The following is a 23,865-nucleotide window of genomic DNA, read 5'->3' on the forward strand; positions in this document are numbered from 1 at the left end:
AATTCTGAAACATTGGAAGCTTTGACTATCCTTGGTGAAAGCCCGCCAATAGGTCATTTTCTAGTCTTATCTATTTGTTCAGATTGAGAAATCACTCTTCTGAAATGACTACGTTCAGTAGTTCCTCATGTCAAATTATTGACTCTAGAGATATAGTAATATGGAGCAGACAAAGTTGTTTCTAGCACCGACAAACCAATTGTAAACACGGTCAATCAAAGGTAGCATTTTATGCAAATTCGGATATGCATATTAATGTCTATCATTTCTTCTTATTTTACCCTCCCTCCTCTTCAACACCAAAAAACCTTTCTTTTTTCTACCATAATATTATTACATTTTTTTATTGAAATTAAGTTCAATAGAAAATAGATTTTTTGTCATACACAACAATGTGTACAAACACACTAATTAAAATATTTATATCAAATTACAAATGTCCAATATTCATTTAATAAATTAATTAAACAATATTTCAAATATATAATATTATTTAAATGCAACGCGTACTTACTCTCAGTTGTTAGTACAAATAAATTCATAAACAAATTTACCGAACAAATATAATTGAATTTTTTTTAATTAAATTCATCCAATCTTTTTTTTGTTGTTGAAATAACCGTGACATATAATATTAAGCCAAGTCCGGAACAAAAAATTGAGTTCAAATTACTTTAAAAGTACTTCTTTAATTAGTTGATCAAATTATAAATGTTTTTCCATATAACACTATCAATATTAATATTATTATCTATTCAAAAAAAAATATTAATATTATTATTGTGTTGAGATATGTATAATTGGATACACGATTATTTGATATCGATGTTTTCATACGTGATACATATATCAAGAATAAATCTTATATTTAGTATCGAGTGCTATCTATATATATATATATATATATATATATGTTATTTAATTGGTAATAAAAACCAAAAATAGATATTATAATTCATGACAGGAAATCCATCCGATACGAGATCTCCGAATTTCTATTTATAATATATCTCAAACCACCACCTATTACAAAGCTTCATGCATTCTCCTCTCCTCTCTCCATTCTCCATTGTCATAAATATGGCGGAGCAATAACGTGGTAATAATTGGCAGAGAGAGAAAATAGGAGAATAAAGATCCAAAGAAAAGAAAAAACACAAAAAAAAGACTAAGGTGGAGAGTTTTTATCTTCCATTTACATATTTCTTTTTCACCCTTCTCCGGCGGCGTTTTGCCTGCCGGGAAACTGAAGAGAATCTCATTTGGCATCTATAATTTTTTGTTGGATTTTGCTCAATCTTTGTGTAGAGGTTAAACTACACCCCATTCGCTCCGTTTTTTATCGGCCCGTCGTGGTTTTTTCTTCATTCCAAGGTTCAATCTTTTTTACGTTGCTTTTTACATCTTTGTGTTTTTTTTTTGTTTTTTTGTTTTTGCATCGTGTGTCGAAGTTATGAATCTTGTGCTTTTGAGGGTTTTTGTCTTTGTCGGACATTTGTGTTAATGCGCGTCTCATTCATTGCCTTCACTGAACCTTGTGCTTTTCTGTGGAGAGAATGCAGCAATGGAAAGATTCATGGCCATGGGATTTACTATAGATTATGTTTTTGGATTTTGTATCCTTTTTTTTGCTATTCCCTGGATCAAGATTTGATTATCTTTTCATAGAATTTTCTGTTTAATCTTAAAATAGTATCATCAGTATGTTATTCCTAGAAATGGAATAGTCAAAACATATATATTTTTAAAATTCTTTGCATGAATCATTGGCATGAAAGAGATGCAATGAAAAAAAAAATCTCAGTCGCACAATCAAGAATTTCGTTCTGCATATAGTTCACTCTTTATTATATTACATAAATTTATCTGGTTTTCTACACGATAGACCACTGTTCATGGATATTATGGGGTTTAGGAACATAGCATGGTTAAAAATGTTCTTGATGGACGTATATATAATCGAGTGCAAATTTTTGGGACCTTGTGAAAGATTCATGGGACGTCGTGTCTCAATGAAATGCGTAAGATTTTATTCAATTTCTTGAAAAAATTTGTTTCGTTTCTAGTTTTTATTCAAATGAACGTACACTTATTTATTCAAATTTTTTTATAGAATTTTGTAATAATTTTTTTACCACGTTATTTGTATGCATGGGTGTCATTTTCTTCAATCCAACTTGGTTTTGAATAGGAATAATTTGTGACATTTTAAAGAGTGAGGGTTTCATGTGCATTGTTGGCTATTTTATTCATCCTTAATTTAGTCGAGTCTTCTTTTTAGTTGTGAATATATGCTCATTTATCGGTTCTATGAGGATCTACAGGACTTCCTGTTTGTGAATGATTCACATAAATTTTATGTTTCTCCATGCTTCCATTCATGTCTTTGACTTAGTACCGTCCGGTTTTAGCTTTCGGTTTCGCCAACTTTTAATATCGTATCAAAAGTACTCTTGCACTGCATGATTCTTTTACAAGAATATCATTGTCCAAATTAAAAGATCGTCATGACTTTTGTGCTGTAGTTTTTGCAGGATGTCCACCTCCCGTGGCCGGTTTTATTTATACAGAGACTGAAGCAATATACTTTACTTGTCCAGTTTCTTGACTGCATAAACACAATGGATCATTTAAAGACTCCATTCAAGGGAGTCACAAATGACATTAGAGGAAGGTTGACATGCTACAAAAAGGACTGGATTGATACATGTGGATCGGGTGCGAGGTGAAAATGTTGATATGAATGTATTGAATTTGTAGAAAGTACAATTTCTATTAATCAGCTCAGTACGTTAAATGGTTATCTAATTTGTGTCCATCGATCACTCAGGATTCTGGCTCCAACAGCATATATTTTCTTTGCCTCGGCTCTCCCTGTAATTGCCTTTGGGGAGCAATTGAGTAGGGAAACAGGTCAGCTTTGATAATCTTTTCTAGTTCATTGAATGGAAAACTCATATAATTTGACTTTTAAAACTTTTTTTTGATTGTGCAATAGAGGGAAGCTTGAGTCCTGCTGAGACTCTCGCTTCTACTGCTATCTGCGGCGTCATCCACGCGATTTTTGGTGGACAGCCATTGCTGATTTTAGGAGTTGCAGAACCAACCATTATAATGTACACTTATTTGTACAATTTTGCCAAGAACAGCATTGGGAGGGAGCTGTACTTAGCCTGGGCCGGATGGTACTCTGGATGAACTTCTCGGATTACATCACTGCTTGCTAGAGTTTATCAAGAAATTTGATATTCTATGTAATTTGTTCACTTTATTTTCTTTTCGAAACAGGGTCTGTGTCTGGACAGCTTTGATTCTCTTTCTTCTTGCTATATTCAATGCTTGCTCTATAATTACGCGATTTACGAGGGTGGCTGGTGAACTTTTTGGCATGTTGATCACTGTTTTATTCATCCAAGAGGCCATCAAGGTACTAGCGGTCTTGGCAAGTGTGGCAATGATAGGATGACTATGAACATAATTTATCATATTTGAATTGCAGGGTTTGGTGAGTGAATTTTTCATCCCAAATGGCGAAAATTCTACTGAAGAAAACTACCAATTTCAATGGCTCTACGCAAATGGCTTGCTAGGGATAATTTTTTCTTTTGGCCTACTTATCACTGCCCTAATGAGCAGAAAAGCTCGGTCGTGGCGTTACGGTACAGGTGTGTGAATTGTGAAGAGAAATGAGTGATGGCTTATTTTCCTAATCAAAGTCTCACGTCTATTTACTCTCGATACTTGGCCGATACCACAGGCTGCTTTCGGAGTTTTATTGCAGATTATGGGGTTCCATTGATGGTAGTGGTATGGACTTTATTATCTTATAGCGTACCGGGTGAAGTCCCCTCTGGAGTTCCAAGGAGACTCTTTTGTCCTCTTCCCTGGGAATCCAAATCACTCTATCACTGGACAGTGGCTAAGGTATTCACTTGACATTTTTGATGAAAATGTTATCTTTCCGCTTTATGTACAAACTAGAATCTCAATATGTTCAAAATCCCATTATTTATCCAGAATAGGGTTCAAATTTACTATCCTGCCTAGAAAATATCTAAAATCCTCAAGAATCTTTTATCCTTTTTATGCACTATATATCAGGACATGGGAAAGATTCCTGTGGGATATATTTTAGCTGCCCTGATACCAGCTGTGATGATTGCCGGTCTATACTTTTTCGATCACAGTGTAGCTTCACAGATGGCTCAACAGAAGGAATTCAACCTCAAAAATCCGTCTGCCTACCATTACGATATCTTTTTACTAGGAGTCATGGTATATAATTTAAGCCATTGATCTATAAATTCTGTTCCTAAAATTTTAACCATACTATCATTATCTTACCACCGGGCTAAAGACTCAGAGCATTTTCTTGTGATCTTAGACTTTGATTTGCGGTTTGCTTGGACTTCCTCCTTCAAATGGTGTCCTCCCTCAATCACCTATGCATACTAGGAGTCTTGCTGTTCTCAAGAAACAGGTGGGAGATGTGATCTTTAAGAAAGTGAACTGTTAGCTGTTTGCATATCTAAGTAGACTGTATAGTTGTATTATTAGAAATGATATTTGTTGATTTTCAGTTGATTCGGAAGAAAATGGTGAAGAGTGTAAAAGAGTGCATGAAACAGCAGGCAACCCAGTCAGAGATCTATGGTCGACTGCAGACTGTTTTCATTGAAATGGATAGTGCTCCTTGTGTAAGTTTGCACTGTGCTCTCTACCTAAACATTTATAAAATTTAACCACCCGAAAGTTTTATAAGCGTGCACACTTATTAGAAGTTTGCATGATGATCCAGTTACTTTGATATTATGCTGCAGCCACATACTGTAGATAGAGAATTGGCAAACTTGAAGAATGCTGTCATGCAACATGAAGATGAAGGAGATGACAACAGTAAATTTGACCCGGAAAAGTGTATTGATCTTCATCTCCCTGTTCGAGTAAACGAGCAAAGAGTCAGCAACTTGCTGCAGTCGATGCTCGTTGGATTTGCTGTATGTATTATGCCTGTGATCAAGATGATACCTACCTCTGTTCTATGGGGATATTTCGCCTACATGGCTATTGATAGCCTTCCTGGAAATCAATTTTGGGAGAGAATCCAGCTTCTCTTCGTTCCGCCAGGTCGACGTTTCAAGTAAGAATTCCTGGAAATCAATTTTGACATTATTATGATTACTATGCATCTTAATATTGATTTTATCTTGATTTAGTCATAGAAATAATTTCCTTCCATATCTATCTCCAGATATTTTCATATCTGTGAAGGTGGGGTGATTATGGTCTTTGAAATCGAGAGATATTAACAGAGTTTTTACACAATGAGCATCGAGCCGTTATTGAAAGTTGGCTTTTAGGGTCGTTCACGTAAATCTTGTTTTTGTGTTGCGTTTTTGTTATTACATTTCCACTACCTTAGAAATCAGAAAAAATTGAAATTCAATAGCTTAGAATCAAATCACACCTGAAGTTTATCTGTTGGCTGTTGCATTGGTATGTGAAATTTACCAAAAACAGAACTATGGCAGCAAGGACAAGCCTTCTCTAAGTTAGCGCCTCATCAAAATTCTTGTGTCTGTCCCCATATTTGTTGAAAATGTGGATTACCCTTGATTGTTTTGACAAATATGCTTGTGATTCTTTCTTTTGTAGAATCATTGAAGGGTTCCATGCTTCATATGTGGAGTCAGTACCGTTCAAGTACATCTTCATGTTTACGCTCTTCCAGTTTGTGTATCTCTTGATGTGCTTTGGGATAACATGGATACCGATTGCTGGAATTCTGTTTCCACTTCCGTTCTTCCTTCTGATATGTATACGAGAACACATTCTCCCCAAGGTGTTTCCACCTAATTATCTCCAAGAACTAGATGCAGCAGAATATGAAGAAATTGTTGGTCATTCATTTAGAGCAAGGAGTCTATCTCTCAGGGTACGTCTTTCTTTTCTTTGTAAAATTCATCGACTGTTTATCCAACATTTCAGAGTTGGGACATCTGTGAGGACTCAAAATATGGTAAAATCTTGATTAACATAAATACAGGATAGAGAATCACCCGATACAGACGAAGAAGCAGATGTTTGTCCTGATGTATCTTCTGCTGAGATATTGGATGAAATGACGACTCATAGAGGTGAACTGAAGCATAGGTCTGTGAGCTTCAACGGAAGACAGTTACAGGTTAGTAACTTGCAAAAAGAACCCGACAAGACTTGCATCATAATATTCATATCTTTTTAACATGATATTCCAGGTTTTTCCGAAAGAAGATTCTCCAGAGATGTTATAACAACACTCACTCGTGTAAAACTACATGATACCCGTTTAAAGTTTTCTCAAGAATATCGTTAACTTCACTCAAATTATCCGATCGGTATAGCATATGAAGTGCACAGTTAAGACATGGAAAAGAGGGGAAAATGGAAGATTTGGTGAAAGGGGAGTTGGGAAAACTGGAGTGAGTGTTGTATTTTTTTTTTTCTTGAGAAGGCAGGCTGTAGTTTGCAAGAATGTGATTTTTGTGGATTGGAGTACAAAGGAGGAACGTGAATGGCAAAGATTTTTAGACATTTTTTTGTCTTGTATACTTGAGAATCTAGTACTCCAACTTCCTAACTACTACTCAGTTTTTGTTAGAAGAAATAGTTGATTGTTTTCCCCTCAACTTATACTGTGTGACATTTGGTCACAAATTTAATTCATTTGATTTGTTTTTAGTTCTTTTTATCTGAATATGGTCCCATACCTTAATTTTTATAAGGAATTCATATAAGTTGCATGACGATGGCCTCTATGTTTAATTATTAAAAACTAACTGCACTTAAGATTTATTGAATTTGATCTTTTAATGCCCTTACCAAATTGATCATAATGCGATTCTTCCAATTTTTGAGTGAAGCAAATAACAAAAAAAACATTTGGGTTTTTTTTTTTTGATTTTGATTATCTGTATTTTAAAATTACAATACGGATCACATAATCGTCGTATTAGTATCATATCAGTGTCACAAGTATCATATCAGTGTCACAACGACTAAAATGTAACATACTACTAAGAATAAAATTTGATAATTATGAATAATGACATGTTACAAGTTTATCATTAAAAAAAATGAAATTTGAATTGGGGGAAGGAGCCTGATCAGAGTGGGCTCCCCATTGAAGAAAAAGCAGCACACGCCTTCGACATTTTCGCACCCGTTGCCAATTTCTTGAGTTAGCCGTTGAGACTCTGTAGACTGCAGCAGTTCTTCCGCAGTGATAACTCTTGAAACCCGCAAATAGACCATCGATTTCAACTCCAAATCAGAGGCGGCACCATCACACACTGCAAGTAATTTCAGTGTATCTAGATCTGAAAATGGATTATTTTTTATCGGATAGTGACGATGAGAAAGCAGTGGAAGAGATTCTAGCTCAAGCAATGGATTTGTGTGTTGTTGAGCAGGTGGCAGCCATCAATTGTGCTGGTATAACTGATTCCGCCCTCCCTTCTCACTTGGAAACACGCTTTCGGAAGCTGAAATCTTTCCCATCATGCACCAAGAAATCTAGTAATGTTGACGGGTTTCAAGAAGCTTCCAGGAAGAATCAAGGCGTAGGAAAGAACAGCGAAAATGAGCCTTCCACATGTTCGAAGAAATTAACTGTAGAAAAGAGTAGCTCATCTCCTTCAAAATCACCCGAGGATGGAATATTTTCGCCAATTAAGAGCAACCCGCGTACGAAAATGAGCAGAAAAGGATTAAAGTCCTTGTCTTCACATTCTTTGGAGGACTTATCGAGTGGTTCTTTGTCTCCTCCTGTGAAGAAATCTGGTTGCTTTTTGTGTTCTCCAAAGAAGGTACCAAGGAAGAAAGGTAAAGTGAAGAAGGGTTTGGATTCGGAGCTTGATTGGGATTGGGAGAAGAATGATGAGATTTTTTCTGATTTGAGTATTTTCTCAGTGAAAAGTCAGAGGAAGATGATGAAGAAAGCTATGAAGGATGAAGAAGAGATTTGTAGAGAGGCTGAAAAAATAGTGAAGTGGGCAAAACATGCTTCTGCGAGGATGGATGTTTCTGGAATTGAAGATGCATTAAGTGATGATGAAAACTCGAAATTTCACTAGTTTGCGTTCATTTCTTCTTTCATATAACATGATAGTATCAAAGCCAAAACTGGGGTTGGTTTTGCTCTTCCAAAAAAATATTAATTTTGCATCATCTTTGTAAAAGTTAAGTGAATATCATACTATTAAATTCTTGATATATACGAGTCCATCCAGCGATAGATAGAGCCGTGTCCTACACTTGAGTTTTGAAATAAAACTTCTACTTACAGCAAGGAATCTTGATTCTCGATATCTTAAGTTCAAATTTGACCATAATGCATAGGAATCTGGTTTCGTTTTTAGCGTAAAATGGAGCTTGAATCAGGGGTGGTTGCCTGGCTTAGTTGCTTACTCACATTTCTCAATGGTCTCGTGTTGCATTTGAAGTATTTGGTTACTTCATCTGAGCCATCTCTAGATTGTTTTATAGTTGTTTAGCATGGTGGCTTTCATTTTGGTGGTGTCAATAGGAATCCCTGTGTTGCACTTTAAGCAAGTTTATCGGTTGTCTGTATTCCTACCAAACCACTGGACCTTGATTGTAGGTTTGTTTCATCCTACCCGTGCAGGCAGTGCCTGCACGGGCAATGAACGGCCTGGATCACTCCACATGAGTGATCCGGGCCCACCTCTATGTAAAAAAAAAAAAAAATGGCTCGAAAAAATACGAGCCATTGGATCGACCCCTGCAGGCAGTGCCCGCAGGGGTAGGGTCGACCGAACCTTGATTGTAGGGGACATTGACAGTCTGATTTCTGATCGAATATCGAAGAAAACGTAAACCCTACTTTTCTTTTTTTAGGTAAACTTCCCATTTAATGCAATAGTTAGCAAATCACGTTAATCAGTTAATCGCACTGGACAATTAAACTTTGTGCGACATGCTCGTCCTGCAAGCCACGCTAAGTCGGGTACCCGACTTAGAGCTTGAGTCGATGAACATACTCGAAAAACCATATATTTCGAACTCCGGCACGACTCAAATCAATTTCGGGATCGACCTAGGCTCTGGTTATGATGGAACCCCGGTTCGAGGAACAATTCACACAGTCTTTTTGTAAATGTTTCGAGTTATTCTTTGCATCGTAGCTTGGAGTTCAGAAGTCTAACAAAAGCTTTCGTTCTCAATAGCATTTTCAAGTTAAAGGTTAACTAATTCAAACCCCCAAAAAAGAAGTAACAAAAATCAATCAAGGAACTCAACATTCATTCAAGAAATTCATGTAATTAGCACATAAAACAAAATGGAAAGTATAAAATCAATTTCTCAATTAATTAAATGTTTGATTTTCAAATTTATTTTATGTTAAAATTTTAAAATTATAGGCTCTAAATATCAAATTAATTTTATATTAATTTTCAATCATTATGATCCCATTAACCAGGATGCATGGGTTTTCAATAGGACCAATAAAGTAAGATGAATACCATCACAACATAACTAATTAATAAATTACATTTCTACTAAAATTATTAATTCGGTCTTAATTCATTGTTTTGCCTCGTTTATTTAAATATTAGAAAATTCCTTTGACGAAATAAGAGAATTCACGAACGCCATTTTAGGCGAACTGCTAAATTGCTCCTCCCTTAGTTCAAAGTTTTTGAATTTTTGTTCGTATTTATATTGAAATAGGGGAAATGGTCAATTTATTCATGTAAGTTATAATGTTTGTTGTTTTAGTTATGGAACTTTGAGTTTTGTTGGTTTCTAGTCCTATTGGAGTATTAATGACATGACACAGAAAAATATTTATGTGACATTATAAAATGTTGATGTGACATTATAAAATTGATTATGCGTCTGGTGTCACGTTAACACTCTGGCAAATATAATACTTAAAACACACAAAAAACAAACTTATAAGACTAAAACACAACTTTGATAAGTTAGATGATCAAAAAAACGATAACTTAAAATGAGTGATTATTTTCTATTAAAATATTAATTGTTTATTTTAAAACATTTGGAAAAATTAAATCACAGTGATCATTTGTGCCAAAATGAAACGGAATTGTAACGTCAGGAGCTCATAATTAGTAAAAATCTTACTTTAACCCCTTGATGAAAATTCACATGCTAATAAACTAAAATTGAAAATAAATTTGCATATAAATATCATTGTTCAAAAAATATATTTCACATCATTTTGTGTTATCTGCACTTCAGTAAATGCATAAAATTTATCCATAAGTGACTATATATGTATGTATTTGTTTACATTTCGGGGAAATAAAATTGTTAGGCAAAAATTTTTGTGAGATGGATCTCTTATTTGGGTCATCCATGAAAAAGTATTACTTTTTATGTTAAGAATATTACTTTTTATTGTGAATATTGGTAGAGTTGACTCGTCTCACAGATAAAGATTCGTGAGACCGTCTCACAAGATACATACTCAAATTGTTAATGTAAATGTCAAATTATGTTAGAAAAACTAATATTAATAATAGAACATTATAACCAAAGGACCCAAAAAAGGAGAGGATATTTGTATGAATGGTATATATATACTTTTAAATTTACAACTGTTTCTTAATTAAATATAATATGTTAACATACTTGCATTTTTCAAAATACCCTTCTAGCCAAGAAATTATTCGGAAGTCTCATTAAATCTAATATTATTATTTAATTACCTATGAGTTACACGTATATGCTTTACATGCAGAGAATCGGATTACTGCGATTACGTACGTTGTGCATGGTAACCAAAAGGTCTCCATTTTTTCACATTAATGCGTGATTTCACGATGAATGATTTCTGATACACAATCAAATCATAGATTAACTGTATCAAAAATTATTCATGAATTTAAATTTTGAAAATGTATATGTAATATGTGATTAATTATTTCGGTTTCTCCGATCCTTCCAACTGTGAGTACATGCAATTAACCCATTAAATGAATTAGAAACTTTAAAAAAAAAAAATTTGAAGGGAAAGAAAGATTCCCATTCAATTTCCATCTAAAAATCACTGAGTATTTGCCTATAAATTTAATCTTGTTTTCCGTAAGAATCTTCATTGCATTGCTCAGTACCAATGGCTTTTTCTTCCGATGTACCGGCCTTGTTCTTTCTTGCCTTCATTTTCTCTATTTCTGGCATAGAATCCATTAAACATGGTGGGATCACTCTTGATTTGATACACCGCGACTCCCCGGATTCCCCCCTCTACCAATCCTCGTACACACGTTACGAGCGTCTAACGAATGCGTTCCAACGTTCGTTTTCACGTAAATCTTCTCTCCATAGGACCTACAAAGTGATCAACTCAGGCTCGGACTTGGGCTCGGGCTCCGGCTCGTTTGGGTCGACCCTCAGTCCCATTGGCGGGGAGTACCTGATGAAGATCGGAATCGGGACGCCACCCGTCGAAATCTTGGGCATAGCTGACACCGGCAGTGATTTGACATGGACTCAGTGCAAGCCATGTTCTTCATGTTTCAAGCAGAAATACCCACTTTTTGATCCGGACAACACCGATACATACCGGAAGGTGTCATGCGAGGCCGAGCTATGTTCCACGGTTGGCCAGTGGAGTTGCGACCGCGAAAACAAGTGCAACTATGAGATATCCTATGGCGATAGGTCGCACAGCACCGGCGAGATCGGGACCGAAACCTTTGTCTTAGGCAACGCCTCGTTCCCTAAGGTGGTATTCGGTTGCGGGCACGATAACAGTGGCACGTTCAACGAGACGGAAACCGGGATCGTTGGACTCGGGGGCGGGGACATATCGATTGTCAAGCAGCTGGATAAGTCGATCAGGGGTCGGTTCTCGTACTGCCTGACGTTTCTTGATACGAATGTTTCTAGCAAGATAAGTTTCGGGGCCGCTGCGGTAGTCACGGGGCCTAAAGTTGTGTCAACTCCATTAGTACAAAAATCACCGAGCACCTTCTATTTCCTAACTCTAAAGGGAATCAGCGTGGGGAACAAGAAGTTGGAATACATCTCGGACGCATCCGATTACGGCCAACTGGCAGATGAAGGTAACATAATTATCGACTCTGGTACGACGTTAACGTTCCTCCCCCAAGAGCTATTCTACGATCTGGAGGCTGCTCTAGTCAAGGTTATCAAGGGAAACCGTGTAGACGACCCTCAAGGCGTTTTCGACCTAGTGCTACGAGTTGCCTAGCACCGGTGAATTCGACACCCCACCCATCGTTGTACACTTTTCGGGGGCAGATTTGGAGGTGGCTCGGGGAAGCACCTTCATCGAGGTGAGGCCCGGGGTGGTTTGTTTGGCGTTCGTGCCGTCAAACGATTTCTCCATCTTCGGAAACTTGCACCAAATGAATGTCAATATAGGGTATGATCTTGTGAAGAATGAAGTCAGTTTCTTGCCAACTGATTGTAGAAAGTTCGAGTAAGTAAATTATAATGTGACTATGTATTCCCTAAGTTTGGCTTTTCCGTTGTAATTTTTATTTTCTTTGAATTTTCGTAGATGGGGCAATTATCCACTTTTTGTGATATGGAAAAATGTATTTTCGGATGAAAAAAAGAAAAGAAGATGTATTTGGCTTTCGTGGATATATATACCTGGTGCAACTATGTTCAAGAAATTTATAATTTTAAAAGTTTTCCTTCATATAATGTTATATGGGTATTGTTCATCCATCTATGCCGACTAGTGAATAGTTACAATAACATTCGTCATTCACACTTGCTCACATATCTGTATCACATAAAATAAAAAATTGAAGCAGCATCCTTGTTATGGTCTAGCCGCCCATTGCCAAAAATTTCAATTGATTTTATATATATATATATATATATCCAAAAACGTGGCAAATCGAACTTTTCTATCAAGTTGTCCATAAAAAAATAATTATAATAATAATTTGTTTGATTAGTGATATATTTAGTTTTATCATCTACTTACTCACTAGACACACAAGATCTTGAGATTGTTGCAATCCGATCGAATATAATATCATACAAATACATTATTAATCCCAAATTGTAATCGCATGATATGCTTGTAAATTTTTGGTGCCACGCATACTGGATATCAAGTATTAACTACGGACACACACGAGTTTGCTGCAGTTGTACTGTGCTACAGTAACAGGGATAGAATATGTTCCACAAAAATCCAATCGTCAGGGATCCTTTGTTAGAAGGCAAATATGAAGCAGTTTTAACCTTTTTCATATACAGATGGAAACTACCAGGAAAGCAAATACAGAGGCAGACAAATAACTCGTACCAAGAAAGAGAACTTGTCATACTTGGGGCGAAACAGAAAACATGAGCAAACAAAGATAACAAAGTCTGAGAAAGAACCAAGAACCTGATCCGAAGGCAGATCACCTGTGCTCGTTTTGACGAGAATGAACAAAGAACAAGCCTTTTCAATCATGGTTTTGCAGAAAGAATGAACAAATTTAGCTCGAGATAAATAGGAGCAGATTGCATCCCCGTTCCGTGCTAGTTTTGCTTCTGAACTTTTGATGTGAAATGCAACAGATGATGATGGGAGTCGTTTCTTTCAAGGTTCAATCAGAACTTGAGTCGTAAAAATCGCTGGGGCAGGGTGTCAATATCTCAGATTCAAGTATTTGGACAACTTTGTGCATGGTGGGGCGATCGTCAGGGTTTGAAGAAACACATTGGATGGCAATTGACAGTATGGCCTCGAGGCTTTCTATTTGCACTCCTTCGCAGTGTGGATCAACAATTTCTTGCTGTCTGTTTTCTGTAACTAGATAGTTTAACTGCAGAAAATGAAAACGCCAAACTTAATTTGATACACACGGGGATAAAACATTCAATAAATACCATCAAATTGACATAAAGTTTGGTTATTGAGAAACAAGTTGAGTTTGAATGACGGCACAAAAGGCTGCCACAACCGATAACTTCCAACCACCACCACTTTGTTGGTGGAAACAAGTTAAGAAATGAAGGTCAATAAGCGGGAAAAGTAAGAGCAAAAAATTGTATTCCAACATAACTTTCTCCTCCAGAAAAATTACTCTTGGATACGGACTACAACTTCGATTATTAAAATTGGAGTATCGTGCCTTATCCTATCTTCTAATTATACAAGATATCAGTGTCCTCATATGAATTGGTGCGGTGCAACTTCCGTACTAATTTCTGTGCATGCATTTATCTCTATCACTACATACAAGACCACCAAAAAGTAAACCACCTTTGGTAAAAAATACTTTAATAAAACATTTTAATCACAAATAAAGTTTAAATCAATTTATATTTCAAAAGTGCACACTCTTAAACTTTCATATTAATTTCAATATCATATTATACACTCGATGACGATAGATTTTTATCTAAGATGAGAAAATAAACTTATTTTTTGGAAAAAAATAATCTAATTTAAAAAAAGTATAATATTATACAATCATTATTTCTACCATTGTCATCTAACTGATATAAAATTATTTTTTTCCCAAATTCTATAAAATATTTTTAGAAAACCATGACAGATCATGCATATGCATTGTGTATGCCACAGCACAAAGATGGCAGTTTGACAGCTATAGTTGTATGAAAGAGCGATACCCATCCAACAATATTGAGACCCTTCTCAATGAAGGAGGCATCAGTTGGCCTTTTTCCACTCAGAATTTCAAGCACCAGAACACCAAAACTATAAACATCAGTCTTTTCAGTAGCTCTGCCACTCTGCATATACTCTGCAAAATGGGACATGGGAATAAACAGCATAAAAGAGTTTAACCTCGAGCGAAAAAATTTAGAGGACGAAAACAAACAAAGAAAGATAAATAAGCAAAAGTAGGTTAGAAAAGACATAAGTACACTGAATGATATAAATTGATCGAGCATGAAAGTGATATAGACTTTCTAATCATTGTTTAGACAGTCCACATTATCAGTGAAGGAGATCACCAATATTTTGAGCTATATCAAACAATCGTATACGCCACAAGAGTAGTTGCATAACTTCAACTAAACTGAACAGAAGAAACTGGAAAATTAAAAACTCAAAATGCAAGAACACAATCCACCAAGGTTATGTGTACTGTTCAAGAAAACTAAAAATAACCCTACTTACGGAAGAGAAACACATCGCACAAAACCAGTCTTCAGGTAAAACATTTGAAAACTTGTAGTATCTACGCACAGAGAAGCCAAAAGAAATGGAAAAAAATAAATAACTCATAGTTTATGTGCCTACCTGGAGCCAGATATCCAAATGTGCCAGCAACAATGGTTGTAATGTGGGATTCATCATCCTCCAGTAGTTTTGCCAGTCCAAAGTCAGAGACTCGAGCTCCAAAATTCCCATCTAGTAAAATGTTGCTCGACTTGATATCACGGTGGATAATTCGAGGAGAACAGTCATGATGCAGATAGGCAAGGCCTTTTGAAGCTCCCACAATGATATTCAAACGAGCAACCCAATCTAGTTGCTCAGCCCTCTCTGTGTCAAATATATGCGACGTTACTGATTTGCAAAAAAGTAAAATATCTACCCTTGCATACATTAAATGAGCAAACAAAAAAGTGTCCAAATCCAAAATATTAAAATGCATTTTTTATTCAACATCATTGAAAAAACGAGAAAGCAGCAACATTAGCAATTCTACGCCAGAACATTACTTTTGATTTCTATATGCGATAAGTATTTAGTAATGAAGAAATACAATTAGTGTGCTTAAATGTGATTTTAACAAACACAAAATAAGACCACTTCAAAATTCAGGCAAAAGGAGTCCTAAGCTCCCAACATACCATGAAGAGCTTCATCTAGGCTGCCTCCAGTTAGGAAATCATATATTAGCAATTTGGATGTTGGAGAATTGCAATATCCTCGAAGGTTCACAAGATACCTATGTTTGATGCTTCCAAGAATTTCAAGTTCCCGTTCAAAAAAGCGATCAAATCCCTCGTTTACCTTCACAATTCTTTTCAAAGCAAATACATTGCCATCATCCATTACAAGCTTGTACACAGTTCCAAAACCCCCCGCCCCAATTATATGCTCTTCATTCAAGTTCTCTAGCTTTTTGATGATATCCTTTGAAGTATAAGGCAGATCTCCATGAAACATCACAATTGATGCTCCTGAAACCATGACATGGAAAAATATGATACATATTTGAAAAACAAAGACCAATAGTTGTGCAGATAAAAAAAATGTATTTTTAGTTTTAGTGCATAGGTTTCAGATCATCACCTCCGCTAACATCCATAGCAAGACCTTTCCCTTGGTTTTTACCAAGTCTCTTATACAGAAAACAACCCCAGAAGCACATAAGTGCTACCAGAAGCAAGGCACCAACAGTGGCCAGTGCACTTATAAGAAGCCGCCCTGAATATTTCTTCTTGGCTTGGCTTTGCGCTGAAAACACCACAAAGAAAAAGGACAAATGCTACTTTGAAATATATAAAACAGAAAATCCAGTGTGGTAGTAATGTATATTTTAAGATCAATAAAAAAGGAAAAAGCATCAAAAGCAAAAGCTTCTCTCCATGATCCCGTTGTGCATTATGCAAATGATATAACATTACTCCATACTCCCAATTCTTATTAAGTACTGAATAAAAAAAGTAAAAACTATCTAAAACAGATTATGATCGTAGAACAACCACAAGCTCCCACCCAGTATATCAACAAACTAATGAGGAAAATGAAAGCAAAACAATATCAAAGAAAATATTGTACCTGAAGTTGCAGGCTGAGTCAATACGGTAGAACCATCACTGTTCTTACATATTTGAATTTGCTTGCCACACAATTCAAGGTTCCCGACAAATCTGCCAAGAAAAGCATCAAATGAGCATTGCAGAAGGCCAGTTGAAAGCAAAATTACAAAAGAAAAAAAAGTATGATGCCCTAATTAGAGCCACAATTAAAAACAAAGTATTTTATAAATCAAAATGGATGTCAGTGATTAGATTCATAGGACGCCAAAACCATTATCGCGCAGCCCAACAATCTATCTAATTCTCGGTTAAGCCATGATCTGGTGAGAGCCTAAACTTAAATGGCTAGCCTTCTGGATACAAAAAATCTCTCAAAGTTATGAGTCATTCATGGCTGATGTGAAATCACACATTATCCATTCAAATTTTTTTTTTTGATAGGAAACATAACATTATTCATTCAAATTACAAATATGTCTAGTATAGCTTATCTATTGTTTTTTTTAAAAAAATGTCACACATTATTCAAACAATAATTACAAACTACCACAAAATAATTACATACTACCACAAAACAATTACAATATACATAATATATTTGCTAGTATTTTAATATAAAATACAAACTTAAAGAATAATCATCCACATAAGACCTACTATTCGAGCACAAAACGCGTGCATAGGGGCGCTGGTAAAATAATCCCAGAGATAAACTCTGTATACAAAACCTAGCCCGATGCTAGTATTTCCCAAGCCTAAGCTAGTAAACAATTAGTAGGTCGGAATAATACAGATATATTCAGACTAGTAAAAAATAACCGAAAATAAAATATGTATATAGCTTCCAAAATAGGTACAGATCACATAATAACAATATTTAGCACTTACGAATCATTGTGAAAGTTGGCAAGTACACCATCAGAGGGAATAGGTCCCACCAGAAAGTTTGTCGATACATTGCTTCAATTATCACATGAGATCAGATTTTAAAATCTAGACCAAGAAAAATCATATAAAATTCATGCAAGTAGGATATCTTCAGATCACTCACAATGTTGAAAGCTTGCCTAAGTTCCCGAGCGAAGAAGGAATACTTCCACTCAGAGAATTGCTAGAAAGATCCCTGTAAAAACAGAGAAATGAGTTAATAACCTGATAGTGAATTTCTTTAGATGTGACCAGAACTCCATTTGATAAGAATTAAGGTAACCACAAGCAAATGAGCATATGGTCAAATGTAGAAGGAAATGACTAAAAGTTTCTCCCGGAATCTAACAACATAAGCAAGCACCGTGGTTACAAGATAATTAGCCTAGACAATCTTCTCGTTCAGAGATAAAGATAAAAAGGAAGTAAGACAAGGGTGGAGGATAAAAGTGATTTCTAAGATATATGGCTCACTCAACCACTAATTATGTAGTCAAGGACCTAGCAATGCGAGGAGAATTTTCAAGTGCTAAAGAATCTTATTCGTGCCTGATCTTATACTTTCTTGATGTAGTGTACTTCTTATTAGCTACTCACCTATGAATCACTCCAGCTTGCTAATTTAAAACCGAATGTCTCATTTTCATTTAGAAGTCGAACTTTAATCACAGCTTGACTGCTGGATGTTGCTACTAGCATTTAGTGGAACATCGGGGTAAAGCATTTTGCATGGTCAAAACAAAGTTCAAATACGCATAAACAAATACAATAGTACAAAAGATGTGATAATTCTAACCCATTCTAGAAAGTCAAAGATCTGACACAGTTTAGGTTACTACTATCTGCAAACAACATCGATTGAAAATCCAGTACAACATGCATAAATATTCAACATGATTTAACAGACAAGAATACAAGATAAACGCAGCGTGGCTTCAGCTTAGTTGAAAAAAATTAACCATACATGCATAAACTGGAAAATATTGGAACTAGCTCTAGACAAAGTATACCGTATACGTAGCGCGGCATGGGCTTAGTTGATAAAAATGAAGCATGGATACATAAATTAGAGTTTATATTTGAACAGCTCTAGACCAAGCAACCCATCGAGAATATTTCAAGTTAAAGAGTGGAACATTTCTGTGTTCATGGTTCAGAACCCAATAAGGACACTGAGAAATAGCATGTAATTTTCATGGATTATATCATATATGTAGTAATCAAACCCTTTACTCTCAGGATGATATGATGCAGTAATCGTGATCCATGATCTTCACAGAGTTATGTCCTACCAAGTGTTTTTAAGACCATGAAATCTTATATAATAAGATGTTAAAACTAAAGATACAAGAATCACAGCATGAACATTCAGCAATTCCAAGATAGTTACTTACAAACTTTGAAGCTGAGAAAGGTTTCCCAACTCAGTGGGAATCGATCCACTTAAGTAGTTTCCCTGCAAAAATCTGTAAAGAATACAATCAAGATCATCACACTTTATTCAAACAAAAGAAATGCAGCAAAAGTTGCAGCGAATTTTCATCCTTCGCTGATCACTTGCGTCCCACTTGATGTAATGCATAAAAGAAAAAGTAAATAAATACAGCTGAGGGATTTCATGTGATGTTATTACACATTTCAGGGAGCAATCATTTACATTCGACCACAATTACAACTTTTCGTTTTGTACCCGCCCTGTGTAGGTCTCTTTTGGTTGCAAAAGATGACAGGTCACTGCAGGAAGGATCTAAGTGACAAGGAGGATTAGAGTCAAGTTTGGAGTCGGGAGTCGAAATTTTGGAGGCCTTGCAAGTTAAATTATATTACAAGAATTGTTATTATCAACACAATTTATACTATGATATCGGCTCATCTCCGAGTCTAGATGTTTGTTGTATAAGGCATGTATTTATGTTCCAATTATTCTCTCATTTTGATTATGATGCCAATGATTGTATGCACATACATTGAGGGTTTATATTTATTTTCAAGGGAATCCGAATATATGATATTGGTTCGTGTTGGGTTGGGAGATACAACTTATGGGAAGATTGTCTAAAAAATGTTTATTGAATATCATGCCATTAATGTATTATATGTTGGTGTGCAACCGGGCATCACACTCAGGGACTTGTATGAAAGAAAATAGGATAGAACAATCGGTAAGTTTCTGGATATTTCAGTTTTGATCAAATAAAGCAACTTTCATTGTTGTAACTCTTTCTGCAAATTGCTCTGCCGAAATAACTTTTACGAAAACCAAGCAGTGAATCATCCATCGACGACTCAAATTTCAAATGAACACATTCTAAATTTTACCATCCGATGTAAATAATTGAAACTAACCTAACAGTATATAGATAAGAGAGTAAACCAAATGACATAAATTAATGTTCACTTACACTGATTGCAATTGTGTACAGTTTCCAAGTTCCGGAGGAATTGACCCATACAAATTGTTGTCATGAAGAGCTCTGCTAACATGCATAAACTTAATAGCAGGAGTAATAAGATGATGAGAAGGAAGAGTCAAAAGGAACTTACAGAAATTGCAGGTTCTCTAACTTTCCAATATCTGATGCTATGGGTCCACTCAATTTGTGGTTAGAGAGGCTCCTGTGCCATTAAAATACCAAGAACATACAGCAGTACCATTATGCATAAATGCTACCTTCTGTTAAATTTGAAAGTGAATTTTGCACAACATAAACACGTCAATGATCGCTTAATACTTGTGGTTTTAATAAATAATAACAAAATACCTTGAATGCTAACTAAGGTAGAGAAATAGAACCCACTTTGTCACGTGTAAAAATGGAAGAAGAGATGAGAATAATTCATAGGCGCGATAGAAAAATTCAGTATTCTATAACCAATAAAAGTAGCTAGTGCAATTACACTTAAGCTAAATATTCTGATTGCAAGGAAAATTGGCCTTGCTAAGTTTGTGACAGCTTGAAATGTAAGTTTTGATGACATAGTACAAGCTAATCAAATAAGGCTACGTTTGGTTCGGAGGATAAGACTATTGAATGATTGGTACGTAAATGATAAAAAGAATTATTGATGTAGAAATGTAATATATGTTGATAAAATAGTATTGTGTTTGGTGTGATTTTTTATTATGGGATGAATTAAGAATCTTTTGACTTTTAGACAAAATTATCTTTGTGCTAAATTAAAATTACTTCTTTTTTGTTGGGAAGAGTAGAATAGGAAACGAGGGTGTGATTAAAAAAGTGATAGTTAGTACAAGGGGGTGAGATATGTTTATTTTACTTCAGTTAATATGACTTAGTCCCTTGCAGAATGGATTGAGTAGAATTATTAAAAATCCAACCAAAGACTGGATAAATCGGTTAAACCAACTACAGTCCAAACTCCAAACCAATCCCTTGTACCAAACGGGCCCTAAGGGTTCAAATCAACTGAATTATAATGCTTAAAATGTTACGAATCAGAATCTTTTAGTACAGACCCTGAAGAATCAAGTAATACGTAGTAAATTCAGAGATACATAGTAGGTCACCAGTTGAGTAGAGCTTTTTATTGATATAAGTGAGATGTTTAGTTCAGATATGAATTCCCTACATAGATATCAGTATAACAAAGGCATTGGAAAACAAAGAACCAGGAAGATAAAATGACAAATGAAATACAAGAAAACTGTTGACAATCAACATGGACAAACAAAAAGTTCGAAGATAATTTGATAAATATTTGCTTCATAATTAGTGATCCAGATTCATTGTAGTAATATCAGTAGAATGATGCGAAAAAACTTTCCTCAATCGGAACACATTTATACCAAAAGCCATACTTGCTCACTAGTCCCTCCAAAAATTTGTTCAGCTAAGCAACATTTCGAGGAGTTGGAAAACAAAAGATTCTTATAGTCCTCTGATTAGATTTCCAGACACTTGAACAAAGTGGTGAATGTGCAGACAGGTTCACAAGCCACTCATTTTAACATTGAATAGTATACCGACAATAATTAAATATTGGAACAAGTATCTGTACTAAACGAAATATCATTAATTTAGACATATTATATAAAAAGGGAAGAGAAAAAAATGGAAGTATAGTGCAAGATGAAAGAGTAGTCAACTGACCAACACAGGAAGAATGGCAAAAACAATGTTGCACCATTTTAGGCATCCTGTGTGTACTGTAAGATACCCAAAAAAATACTTAAACATTCTAAAGATGTATGGAACTTACAAGGTTGTAACTCTTTTCGATTTGAGATCACATGTTACTCCCTTCCACCCGCATGGGTCATCATCCTCCGGTCTCCATTGCAGCAGAACATTGTCTGAACTAATTATGGCTGTCCTAAAGTTGACAAGCGCCTGACCTAAAAATAAAATAGCTTTTATAGTTTGCCATATTGCCTTTTGTTTTTCTATTTCAGAAAAAGACACGCTATTTGTGAGGCTATAGCATATGCAGACGTTGTAAGTTGTACTTGTGATGTTTCATGCAAATTTCAACAAGAAACAATTAATTAAATATCTGAATGCAAAAATCTGACCAGGGTATGAAATATGAATGCATGCTTTATCAACTTTGTAACAGTAGGTATGATTGATACTATTGTTCAACCACAATTAGATATCACACAAAGTACATAAACACCACAAAGACCTATAAATCTTTATTGTAAAAATAATTGAAGGAAGCAGGTATTTGAAAATTATTTATAAAACATTCAATTTGAATTTAAATACATATATTATTTGATTTCAATTAAACTAAACGGTAACAACAAAGCATATATCGTCAGCAGGACTACAACACAGAAAAAAAAGGTATGCTACAAGAGAATAACCGGCATACCATCAGGACTGAGTGCTCCAACTTCTATGGCCAGACTGAAAAGCAACAGGATGCATATATGGTGCAACAGGAACTTGCCCATTGAGGGTGGTTGGGCATAATAAAGTTTGTCAAATCATCAGATGAATGAAGGTGTATAACAATCCTTCTGGACATGCAATAATGCAACAGAGCATCCACTTTAAGAAAGTCTGGAAATACCCCCTGTAAAACAAAATCACTAATATTTACATAATTAAGACAAATGAATTCAGCTTATGAAAATTTTATCACTTCTACAGGTACGGGATGGAAATCCTCTAATAGCATAGCAAATGGACGCACCGTGACAAAGAAGAGATTATACAAAATGCGAAGATTGTTTTTTAGAGTCAAAACTGATGGGAGATTTCAAAGCATTGAGGCCCATCACCCCATACCAGTAAATATTAGATTTGCGATGTTTTCCTCCGCATGTTTATAAAATTGAAAACAAACATCCCATAAGAAACAAAGAATAGTAGGCTCGTTTAGCATTATTAGTACCCACATCTGCTCCACATAATACATTCATAAAAAATATCAAGTCCATTCCATCACGTCAAATGCGGGAAATGCTGACAATCTCAGCACAAGCACTCTGTGATCCCGTCAGATTCCCACACAGTGTTGACATTAACCAAAATTCTACCAAAACCAATAAATCAAAGGCTACAGTCAGCCTATACCCTTCAAATCACGAGTTACAATCAGCTCAAAGAGCGATTTCACAACGCAACTTTAATTTCCATAATTTGAGTGCGCCAAATCTACTAGCACACTTGATAACGCATGCTTACGGTTCTAAATTCCCAATAAAATTCTTCATTAACTAATTTTGAAAAGAAAAAGAAAATACCTTGGGGTACCCTGGAGAAGTAGCAGATTTAGGCGTCTCACAGCGCAAGGTTTTTCCCAAATTTTTTGGGGCGAGAAAAGCCAACGCCACACTGCACTGCGCAACATCACATCAGCACTCGAAATGCCAGACAAGAAACTCTTCAACAACAAAAAAAAAATGCTACGAAAATACCTTGCCGAGGCAGCAGATTCGATCCAAACAGACGAACCTCACCTCATTTAGAGTGTCGGAGTGAGAGAAAATCGAGAATCGAGCTGGAAAGGTGATTGCAACTAAAAAAATCAAAGGGTTTCTGCGTTCTCTCTCTAGAATGATTGTAAATGTGCAGTGGGGGAACTGCAGTGTTGGATTAGAGAGAGAAAATGGGATGCTGGAATTAAGAGAGATGGGATACTGATTGAGAACCAATCACACAAGACTTGATGGCAGTGTGACCGCGACGAATCGCACGTGTAGCCGACGCCCCATTG

The 23,865-nt window shown here is 35.6% G+C and overlaps 3 protein-coding genes and 1 pseudogene across 9 annotated transcripts; 3 read left to right on the top strand and 1 right to left on the bottom strand.

Moving 5' to 3' along the window:
• Positions 1–1,072: 1,072 nt before the first annotated feature.
• LOC142533941 (boron transporter 4-like) lies at positions 1,073–6,375 on the top strand. 4 transcript variants are annotated; one of them, XM_075640873.1, is made up of 14 exons: positions 1,073–1,374; positions 2,526–2,725; positions 2,831–2,913; positions 2,999–3,185; positions 3,289–3,427; positions 3,500–3,665; positions 3,758–3,924; positions 4,102–4,275; positions 4,385–4,480; positions 4,581–4,697; positions 4,821–5,140; positions 5,656–5,935; positions 6,047–6,184; positions 6,258–6,375. In XM_075640873.1, exons 2-14 carry the CDS (start codon positions 2,622–2,624, stop codon positions 6,291–6,293), a joined length of 2,007 nt encoding a protein of 668 aa, XP_075496988.1. In that variant the 5' UTR covers positions 1,073–1,374; positions 2,526–2,621; the 3' UTR covers positions 6,294–6,375. The 4 variants fall into 4 exon arrangements, with proteins under 4 accessions (XP_075496988.1, XP_075496989.1, XP_075496990.1 ...); XM_075640874.1 differs by having other exon boundaries at positions 1,074–1,374; positions 2,535–2,718; XM_075640875.1 differs by having other exon boundaries at positions 1,074–1,374; positions 2,601–2,718.
• Positions 6,376–7,091: 716 nt separating this feature from the next.
• LOC142532943 (uncharacterized) lies at positions 7,092–8,257 on the top strand. Its single transcript, XM_075639494.1, has one exon. The coding sequence runs from the start codon at positions 7,365–7,367 to the stop codon at positions 8,112–8,114; it is 750 nt and encodes a 249-aa protein (XP_075495609.1). The 5' UTR covers positions 7,092–7,364; the 3' UTR covers positions 8,115–8,257.
• Positions 8,258–11,143: 2,886 nt separating this feature from the next.
• LOC142532448 (aspartic proteinase CDR1-like) lies at positions 11,144–12,547 on the top strand (annotated as a pseudogene).
• A 604-nt stretch (positions 12,548–13,151) lies between these two features.
• LOC142533838 (LRR receptor-like serine/threonine-protein kinase FEI 1) lies at positions 13,152–23,785 on the bottom strand. 4 transcript variants are annotated; one of them, XM_075640741.1, is made up of 15 exons: positions 23,567–23,785; positions 23,393–23,483; positions 22,516–22,719; positions 21,898–22,033; positions 20,221–20,292; positions 20,079–20,150; positions 19,071–19,142; positions 17,801–17,872; positions 17,638–17,709; positions 16,769–16,860; positions 16,280–16,444; positions 15,835–16,167; positions 15,278–15,523; positions 14,641–14,774; positions 13,152–13,829 (listed from the first exon to the last, which is right to left on the bottom strand). In XM_075640741.1, exons 3-15 carry the CDS (start codon positions 22,595–22,597, stop codon positions 13,611–13,613), a joined length of 1,767 nt encoding a protein of 588 aa, XP_075496856.1. In that variant the 5' UTR covers positions 22,598–22,719; positions 23,393–23,483; positions 23,567–23,785; the 3' UTR covers positions 13,152–13,610. The 4 variants fall into 4 exon arrangements, with proteins under 4 accessions (XP_075496856.1, XP_075496858.1, XP_075496857.1 ...); XM_075640743.1 differs by having other exon boundaries at positions 22,516–22,735; XM_075640742.1 differs by having other exon boundaries at positions 23,393–23,488; positions 23,567–23,775.
• Between the last annotated feature and the right edge of the window lie 80 nt (positions 23,786–23,865).

Source organism: Primulina tabacum, chromosome 18 (assembly GCF_025594145.1).
Source record: "Primulina tabacum isolate GXHZ01 chromosome 18, ASM2559414v2, whole genome shotgun sequence".
Taxonomy (NCBI): domain Eukaryota; kingdom Viridiplantae; phylum Streptophyta; class Magnoliopsida; order Lamiales; family Gesneriaceae; genus Primulina; species Primulina tabacum.